The sequence below is a fragment of the Cryptomeria japonica genome, chromosome 8, assembly GCF_030272615.1.
Source record: "Cryptomeria japonica chromosome 8, Sugi_1.0, whole genome shotgun sequence".
Lineage (NCBI taxonomy): Eukaryota > Viridiplantae > Streptophyta > Pinopsida > Cupressales > Cupressaceae > Cryptomeria > Cryptomeria japonica.
Window position 1 is genome coordinate 174,325,975 of NC_081412.1, and position 10,297 is coordinate 174,336,271.

The 10,297-nt window shown below is 35.1% G+C and overlaps 1 protein-coding gene across 1 annotated transcript; it reads left to right on the plus strand.

The window, feature by feature from the left end:
• Positions 1-2,092: 2,092 nt before the first annotated feature.
• LOC131050598 (uncharacterized) lies at positions 2,093-3,125 on the plus strand. Its single transcript, XM_059210753.1, has 2 exons — positions 2,093-2,418; positions 2,585-3,125. The coding sequence occupies exons 1-2, from the start codon at positions 2,121-2,123 to the stop codon at positions 2,644-2,646; spliced, it is 360 nt and encodes a 119-aa protein (XP_059066736.1). The 5' UTR covers positions 2,093-2,120; the 3' UTR covers positions 2,647-3,125.
• Positions 3,126-10,297: the final 7,172 nt, after the last annotated feature.

Below are 10,297 nucleotides of genomic sequence, written 5' to 3' on the forward strand. Positions count from 1 at the left end.
TGGAGCTTATAAGGGGAATCCTTGACCATTAGACGCTGACTTCATTGTTCGTGATTCAAAAGGGGATGTCTTTGCATTGGGAGCAAAGAAATTAGATTTTGGAACAAACAATGTTGTAGAAGCATTGGCAACATTAACAACTGTTAGAATCGGTAAGAAGTTGGGGGCTACAAAATACACTTGGAAGGTGACTCCCTCATAATTATTCAGGCAATCATGAAGGGGAGAATTGATGCATGGCAACTCCAAAATTTAATTGCTAAAATAGTACAAGAATTATCTTCCTTTGAAGATTTTCGAATTAGTCATGTTAGGATATTGGGGAATACAGAGGTTGAGACCCTATAAAAATGAGGTTGGTGAATTAATTGGAAGACTTTAGGCAACTTTCCTTAGAAGAGATTCAAGAGTGAATTGATGGTTGGTCGAAGCTTTTAATAAACATCCTTACTGCCTGAACACAATAAATGTAATGTCCGGTGAAGTGATGTGAAGTTTGGCGGCGGGGTAATGAGGACATGCAACTTTAATTCTAATTGTGCTTGTCCTATTCTCACGAATTTCACAACTAGTTTCATGTTGGTGAAGCTTCGAGTTTGTGGTGCAGAATTGTGGTACTATTTCTATAGTAAATCCATGGAGGCAAATTTTACCCTGAAGACGAGCAGACAATTATGCCCATTTTTCGGCAAGGTTTCTGAAAGAATGTTGAGGAGAATGTTCCTCTCCAATGATAAAAGACTGGTAAAATGTGTGCAACTAGTTCGGGGCAAGGCTTTCGGCTTGGTGAGGCATAGGTATAGAACAAACATGGACGTCTACTCCTTAATCATGGCTTGGGGGTTGGACGTGGGTGAGTTGGAGGGCATGGTGAAGTGGGTTATGGAGACAATTATCCATAGAGATTACTTGGATGGCTTGGATTCTTTCCTCGAATGGGCTATTACAGGTGAAGGCTTCGATATTCGAGAAGGTGTGGAAGGCATAAAGAAGGGTCGTGGTGGGGATTTAATTCTTTTCGTTCAATGGTAGAAGGGATTATGCAAAGTGCATCGCAGAGTTGAAGCCAAATACGACTGGGAGGCTCTGAAAGTTTTTGTGCAAATAATAAACTTGGATGTGGTGATTGAATTGGCGAAGGCATAAGCGGAAGGCGCAAGGCATAGGGTGCTTCAATCAAGGAAAAGGAAGGCAACAAACGTACAAGTGGCTGGTGCAGATTCGAGATCTTCTCATGGAGACAGATAAAATCTTTCTTATGCTGTGTTTACAGTACCCTTTGTTGTTTGTTACTCTTTCGAGGGGCTTATCCTTGTTTTGAATCTTAATGCATTAAATGAACAGAGTAGGTGGATGGTGGTAGTTTTAATTTATGTGAAAATTGTAAATTGTATGTGAGTGATGTTTTGAAAAAGCTTCACAATGATGTATGGAGGGGCAATTTTAGCTGGATGCTATTTTGATTCAATTGACATTGTTTTTTTGGTGCTTCATGGATATAAGTGGTTATATTTTTGGAAGTTCTCTTTGAATTGTGATGTAAATCCTTTCGAGATTGAATAAAATGATATATTATTATCGAGCCAATAAAATATTTTATTTAAATTCAAATTTTGCTTTAAAATAAGTTTTACAATATTACTAATAAAAAATATAATATAAATTTTTTTAAAATAGTTGAAAAAAAAATTATAATAATTTGTGAATGGAAAATTTATTTAAAAATTTAAAAATTATATCTATATTATTGAAATTATTTTATTTAAATTCAAATTTAGCTTTAAAATTAGTTTAACAATACTACTAATCAAAATATAATTAAAAATATTAAAAAATAATTGAAAAAAAAACATATTATAAGTTTTAAATGGAATATTTATATAAAAATTTATAAATTAGATTTTATAATTTTATTTAACAAATGCAAGTCAAACTTAAATGAGTTTCTTTTTTATTAATGAAGAATCTTACACGTTCTTAAGCCTAATAAATCTCTCCACATAATTATAGGACTAATTCTAACTTGTTACAATATGAAATATGCAATTTATTTTAATTTAAGTAATTTAATTTATTTATTTAAAGGGTTTTGACATTGACCTTCTTTGTCCTCCTCTCCAATGGATACCAGTAAGAGTGAACTTCTTTGCCCCCGCCATAAGCATAAGCTTGTTTGGCTTCCTAGCGGACACCGTTACGACTGCAGTGGATGCAAAGACCAGGGATTGAATGGGAGATATCTATGTCGTCATCCAGATTGCGCCGATTCCGATTCCGATTTCGATTTCGTGCTGCATCGAGAGTGTGCCCAACTACCTGATGTGTACCAGAAGCCAAATTTAGCTGTTGAGGAGTTATATTTCCACTCTCAGACAAGATTCCGGAACAATTGCAGCGCTTGCAAGAAGCCCATCAGAGGTTGGTTCTTACATCGTCCTCGTTGGCGTAGATCCCCTTTTATGCTGAAACCTAGTCTGAAATTCCATCCCCTGTGCCTCACCCTTCCCAAGGAATTAATGTTTACCAAGCACACGGATCATCTTCTAAAACTTGTTAGGTTTAACGATACGAGCTATATTTGCAGCTTCTGCGCCGAAAGATGTCAGGGTTGGCGATATGAATGCACACTGTGCCGCTATACCCTAGATTTGATCTGTGCAAAATTGGATACGCAGGGCCTTCTAATCCATCGTAAACCCCCAGCTACTTTACAAGGAGGAAATCGGATTGATAATTCAAACCGGACAGGTAATATTGTTGAAGGATTTGCATCAGGCTTTGTCGGTGCTGTGATTGCAGAAATTTTAAGCGATGCCGTTTTTTGATTTAGTAAATCCTGTCTTCCGCAGGTTACTCACTGTAATGTTTTCAGCTGGACCTGTTTTTAATAGATGTATATTTGAAAGATTTAGTAATCCTTACCTGGACCTATTTTGCAGTTATAATAGGTGTTTGCTCGAAACGTTTAGTAATGCCTACCTGCTGCTTCAGTTATAATGCATGTATGCTCGAAATATTTAGTAATCCCTACCGGCTTCAGGGTAGTCGGTATAATGTTTACAGCTGGACATATTAATTTACCTTGAAAACTTTGTTAAAGAAAAAATAAATTCGGCTTTCTTTGATTTCTGTTTTGCAATGCAAATTGGTTTTATATCCTTTTGGACTGCATTTTTAATCTTTAATCTATTTGCTTATTTTCACCATTAAGATATCTCTGTTCTTGACAGTGGTTTTATATCATTTTGGACTGCCTTTTTAATCTTTATTCACTGTGGACTTGGACTGGAACTTTCTACTCTGTATTTCTGACAGTGATTTCTGTACTTTGCTGTTCTACCAATGGGCTATCACATGAAGCCCTCATCTTAGATTGCTCTCTTAATGTCCGCTTCATGATTTTGTCAGAACTTTGTTAGTGATTTTGGCAAGTAATTCGCTGCTATGATCATTCATGTGCTTGCTGTCCCCTATGACTGCATTATGCTCTTATAGACTGTCTTTGATCTTTGGGATTGTTTCCTAGATGGTGAAAACATAAGGAATTATCCTTGTGACTGCTTCTATTCACTGTTTAGACTGTTCATGACTGTCTTCTTTCAGTGTCACAGTCTGTTATAAAATGTTGTTCACTATCATCCATAGACTGTTTATTTGATGCAGTGGGAAGTGGGAACCATTCCCTCCTGGTTTTAAACACTCAATCACAAAACACAACAACCATATGCAGAGATTCTCTTCTGCCAGATTCAAATTTACACAATCAAAATGAAGATTGCACATAAAAGCATTAATTTCTCAAAACTAATATATCAGCAGATCCAATTACGATGCATGGCCTTCCTGTGGCACACAAAATTGGGTTTACATGCAACCTAAATCTTCTATATTCATCCTACACACTCGTCTATGCCTCGCTCCTGTTGTTATATGCACTCCAAAATTCACTAACAAATGCTTCTTACCTGTGCAATCAGTCCTTTCTCTGTTTTGGATCTTCTCCACACAACGATCTCAATGCAGCTCCCCTTTGCCTGGACTGCTACCAATCTCTGCCCACTCTTCCCTATTTGGGCCTATGCCTTTCCTCTATGCAGCTCTACCCTTGTTCATTCCCCACGAACCATTCTTTCCTTCCACTCTCCCCTTCATGTCTCCCACGAAGACTCTTATTTCTCCTTTCCACCCTACGTAGCTTATTCCGTCTCTTTATTAACCACTCCTCTGTTGTTTTATTTTTTCCCTTTATTGATGCATGTCTCCCTCATTCTGCATAGGTCGTTCCAAAAAATAGAAATAACTGCCGCCCTTAACATCTGCTCCAGGAAAATGCTACAGCCAACAATAAAGAGACACACCAAAACATTAATTCCACTGATTCACTCTCCTCCGTTACTTTCAGAGCTATTTACGAATTTGCCAAAATTAGATTCTTAATGGGACTCCACTCAAGCATTAACATTCAAATTATGACTGCAGGTTTGAAATTTCAAATTGGGGGCTCCTCCACGTGGATGCCCCTGCATCATTATTTTGTTGTCTAATCCACTGCCATTATTCTTGGCTTGTTCGTATGGTCATTAGGTTTGTCTCTTTCTTGTTTCAAAGAGTGTATTTGATGCTCTTTGACTTGTGGAAGTCTGAGATGATTGTCTTTTTGGTTTTGATCATGACTGTCATTTGTATCTTCCTTGAGAAACTCATCTCCAACTGCTATAGCTTATAGCATCATTTCTTATAAGGACTGCATTATTATTCTATCTGTGATGTGTTCACAAGTTGTCCACTATCCTTTTTGCACTTTGATAGCAGTCATGTGTTTGTTCTGATTACTGCATCAGTTATCTCTGCTATGCTTTTTCATGACTGTGAATGCTGACATTATCATGAACAAATAATGTCACAATGATTGCTCTTTTATTCACCTTTGTTTGACAGTGCTATTAACAACCTAATGTTCTGTCTTTGGACTGTATTTTACCATACATTCATGCTGTCGCCTTAAGTAGCTGTTGTTACCATTAATGGACTACTGTTGACTCTATTTTGATGCTCTGCATCTTGTCTATCCCTGCTCTGATTTGTGATGTCTCCTCTGAGCATGTAAACTGTTCTTTGTGGACTGCTATAGCTTATATCCTTGGGGCTGTGACTGTTACAAACCTCCCTATTTACTGCTCTTTAAAGAATATGAACTTCACATATATGTTGCTCATACTATAGGGACTTCTTTGCTTGCCATTTATCATAGACAATGGTGTCTTTGCTACTCTGTCATCATTTATAGGACCATGTTCATGCTTTTCACTGTGGTGCATGGCTTTGAAAAGCCATCCTTTATCTTTAAACTCCATCAACTCAGTCCCAACACTGATTTTCTTTGTCAATGCTCTTGAAGTTTGCTGCTCATGGCTGATTCTTTGCTTTGCCTTTGATCAGCAAAACCCATTGATAGATCTTCATCATTACAAACTGCCATTGTCATTCTTCGTAGCCATGACTCTTTTTGTACTTATCATTTGCAATGTATTCAAAAATATCAGCAATTTTAAATACATTAAATAAGTTGTGGCCAATGCAAGAAAATTGAAGATGTTTATCTACACGTACCACACATCAAATGCAACCCTTATTAAGAAAGGAATTTATCTAACTTATTGATTCTATATATGCATCACATCTTATTCTCTCGAAGAGGATGGCTAAGTTGCAAAAGCCCTTGCAACTAATGCTCGTGACGTAAAAGGGAATCAAATAGGCCAAACGTAAGTTATAGTTTGGGAACAAGATCAAAAGAAGTGAAGAGCAACTTTTTTTTGGTTAAGTGCAAAATACAACACCATCATCATATCCTCAATTTTAGTAGTGATTAGATCTCCAAAAAGACACCAACATTTTTTAGTCAAATGCAAAATACAAAACCATCATCGCATCCTCAATTTTATTAGTAATTAGATCTATGACAAAAAGACACCAACATGTAGTTCTACAATGAGCACATTTAGTCTCATCATTTAGTAGATGTGCGAAACACAACATTCTTAGTAAATGGTTGCTTATGTATTGATCTCAAAGTGATATATGCATAATATTGATAAAAAATCTCCCTAATGTTGACAATGAGGTGGACAGATGCTCCATAAAGGTTGCCACAAAGACATGGAGATCTGAATGATTCGAAATAAGTGGAAGGTTATCTAGGTTCCACAAAGTTAGACAAGAAGTCTTTAGCATAAGAAATTATAGTAGCATGATGGCAATTGAATGGGCATTTCTCATCGTCAAGCACATTAGCAAATTTCCTTTTTAAATTTGTAATTTCTTTGTTGCTGAGAGGAACACATCTGTGGATAGCTTCTTCCTTCATCGTGTTAAGAGGAACACACTTGCTCTAAAGAGAGTGAAGACGCTTGTAGCACATGGATTGTAGGATGAGTAAGAACAAGTCGAGTCCAACATCACAATTGCATGTTAACCCAAAGATGCAAATTGGTGAGAATTAAGGTATAAATATAGGGTTTCCTTTGTTCAATTATAGAACTATACGAGTCTAGCATTGAGCATGCTGCTACATTTGTCATATAATGAATTTGATTAGCCGTCGACCCATTATGCTTGTAACTTTGTATTACTCTTGCAATCTTGATGAACTGGAATGTAGTGAATTTATTTTGATTGTTGTTTCAATTGGTACTTTGATTGTGGAATCATTCACACAAATGATAAATATTAAACTTTATTTAATCCATTTGTTGCCTCTATAACCTGTCCTAACCTTCCCTCATTTCAAGACTCAACTGGATGATTGGATTGAAAGACAACTATAACAGACCCCAAGTCCAAAACTACAAAATTAGACAAATGTGGAACAAGAAGAGTTTTAGTACCAGCTAACAGTGTCGTCTTCATCTTTCCATCAAATGACACTGCACGATTTGTTCATAATATAGATCCATGTACACAGAATTAGAGGGTGTAGAAAATTGAGGCCTTGGTGATGATAGAAGGCTACAACAATTATGAAGCTCCCAATTCATATACACGAGGTTTGGAAAGGCATCGCATTATTGCCCGATAGACTTTCAATTATGTATCCTGATGTTCGTTGACTATCCGTTGAATCTTTTATGCTTCGGTGGCTGTTGGTGTTGTAACCGATTCTCTCCCATGTGTGTCTTCTTGTATTCCTGTGTGGAGTTCATTTGCCCAGTCATACGATATATTATATATATATATATTGTGTTGCCTATCTTCATTTAAGCTTCTTCTTCGGCAGATTTGTTATTTTGTTGCAGGCTAAATTTGTCTTAAAGCAAGTCAAGAGCAGTGTGTATGATTTCATCAGAACAGTGATTCAATATTTGTTCTATGATGTGTTTCAGATTTATTAGAATTTGTGAAGACTTATAATAATATGTATGTGAGCTGTATTATTCGATTCCTCTGTTAAGTGATTTTTCAGAGAATCGTATTTGTCTTAGAGTGATTGATAGTTATCTGAAACTATCAACGTTTGTATTTATTTTTTGAGATATAAATAAAAGACATATTTGTGTGGGCTGGGGTTTTCACCCTCAAGTGGAGGGTTTTACCAGGGTAAGTCTCGTGTTCTTATTCTTAAGTTTTGTTTTCTGCTCTATTCTGGTTCAATTTTAACACCAAGTACTACCCAAGTTAAAACTTGATTAACTGCAGGGTTCTAATAAGATGCAGGCACTCTCACAGGAATTATTCAGTGCTAGCCATATACTGACCTCTACTTGGATATTTCTAAGTTGGTTACCATCAAAAAGTGAATAAAGAAATCCAAAAATATGAAATATAGTGTTTTTTATATTTTTTCACTCTGCTATTTAAACCAAAGCTGACCAAAGTTTACTTAACCACCAACTACAATGGGACATGTTAAGGATTGCCTGGGAGAAATCTGACACCAGAAACGGTCAGTTGCCAAAATTTGCAAAGGACCTTTGGAAGCAGTCTTTATGTTGTGCTTAAAATACGCTAATAGCCCAATCATCAGAGTTGCGGTAATTGAGCCATAGTAATACATAAAAATAACTTCCCCTGGATCAGTGCTATGAGAGTTTTGGAATGTGGAATCCAAATCAATCCACGGCAAAAGACTGAGCTGGGATATTTGGTGAAGCATTGACAATATTTTACTTCATTGTATCTTCTCACTGGTGGAGTTTTAAGTCCAATGGGCCTACAACAAGCCACTATGGGGTTTGAACTAGAATCTACTTGTAAATATAAGATCGCTAAAGTATTGCTGGTTTTCATTTAAAACTCGGAAACTCAGATATTTGAAATGTGTACCTCTTCATAGAGTATATGATGAAGGCCATTTTTGTATTCAAGATCCAGTTTTTGTATTAAACATGAAATTACACTAAGTACCAAAATTGCTAAAAGTTATTCGCCAGTTATATAAAAAGCAACCCCTCTAATCTTGAATCTGAGGGTTCCAGATGTCAAGAATTAAAAGACTCAACAAAATTTCCATTAAGAACTTTAAATATACTGAGGGATTGGATGTGTAATCCAAATTCCTAGTCAGTTTATTTGTCAATTCAAACAACATTAACAGACATTTAAACATTCTGTTCTTGTAGACTCGCAAAAATCCCCAAGATTCAACCTTTGTCCTTGACTTAACATTGCATCAACCACCAAACTTGAAATTGTGACAATCCATACATAGATATTAGAAAGTGAAAGCACTCCCCTAGTCATTTAATATACTGGTTTTGATTTTATAGTTTGGGAATAAACCTTTTGAAAGGCATTTTACAGTTTATATATTGCAGCCACTCTCAGGTGGAGGTTTTGAGCTTGCCTGTCATAGATCATACACCTCTTTCTATTTTACTTAACTGTAGAATACATTAAATATTGCCCTAAATTCTACCGATCTTTCAACATCTTTGCTGCCCACTGCTGGTTTGGTTACGGTAAATTCAATCCATAGGCAGCTATTTTAATTCTTACTTTCTATAGCTGCACATTGATGTCTTCTTTTCCATTTACCTATAATTAAATATTTGTATTTGAAATTTACAACACAAACTCAGAGAGAATGGGAATGTGTACCTGTTGACTGGGTATATGATGAAGAGTATGTTCACAAAGAAGCCCTAGATTCAGTAATTGTCTTGGAATTGAAAATAGACTACCCATCTCGTTGTTTAAAGACTTAAAGTTGAAATTGTGCCAATGCATTATATTAAAAACCCCTTCAATTGATTAGTATTAAGAGGATTCTGATGTCCAGGTTCTGAAATAGAAAAAATGTTTACACTATCGTACAAGCTAGGAAAAAATAGGGGAAGCGGATCCAAAATTTTATTTTTAGGAAGGTCTCCATTGTAATCTAAGGACTTGATCGACAAGTTGCATCTATTGACATCTGATAGCAATCTTCATAATATGGTTTATCTTTCCATTTAATTTTTTTTTTTTCTTTAAATTATTATTTTTAATTTTATATTATATTTTGGTTAGTAATTTTTTTTGAATATGATAATATTGTAGAACTAGTTTTAAAGCAAAATTTGAATTTAAATAAAATAGTTTAAATAATATAGATTATGTTTTTAAAGCAAAATTTGAATTTCAATAAAATAATTTAAATAATATAGATTTTGCTTTTTAAAATTTTTTTTTGGCATTTTAAAATTATAAAATTTGTTCTTTAGACTTTTAAATAAATATTACATTTAAAATCTATTATAAGGTTTTTTCAATTATCCATCTAATAATAGTTTTGATAAACTAATTATTATAATTTTTTTTCAATTATAAATTTTTTAATGTTATATTATATTCTGGCTAGTAATTTTTTTTAATAATATATTAAATTAATTTTAAATAAAAATTTGACTTCAAATAACATAATTTAAATAAAATAAATGATATAGATTATGCTTTTCTTAAAAAAAATTCTTTGCATTTAAAAAAATGCAATATCTATATTATTTAAATTATTTTATTATGCACAAAGGGGATTGGAAAATGAAGGAGCTAGGGTTTTGCAGGGTCGAGGAATTTTGAGGACTAGGTCAAGGCCAAAGATCGTGGCCTCTCAACCGAAGATATGGGGGCTAAATCGAGAATTGGCCTTGGCGGCCACGGCGGCCACGTAAACAAGCATGGAAGGCTCCAACAAAGTCTTCCAACAATGCACATAATCATGGAGCTGATAAAACAACTCAGCAGAAAGCGGCCACAAGGAACAGATGGGGCTTCGTAGAACTGTGAACAAACACACTTTTTGACTTTCGAAACATAGAGA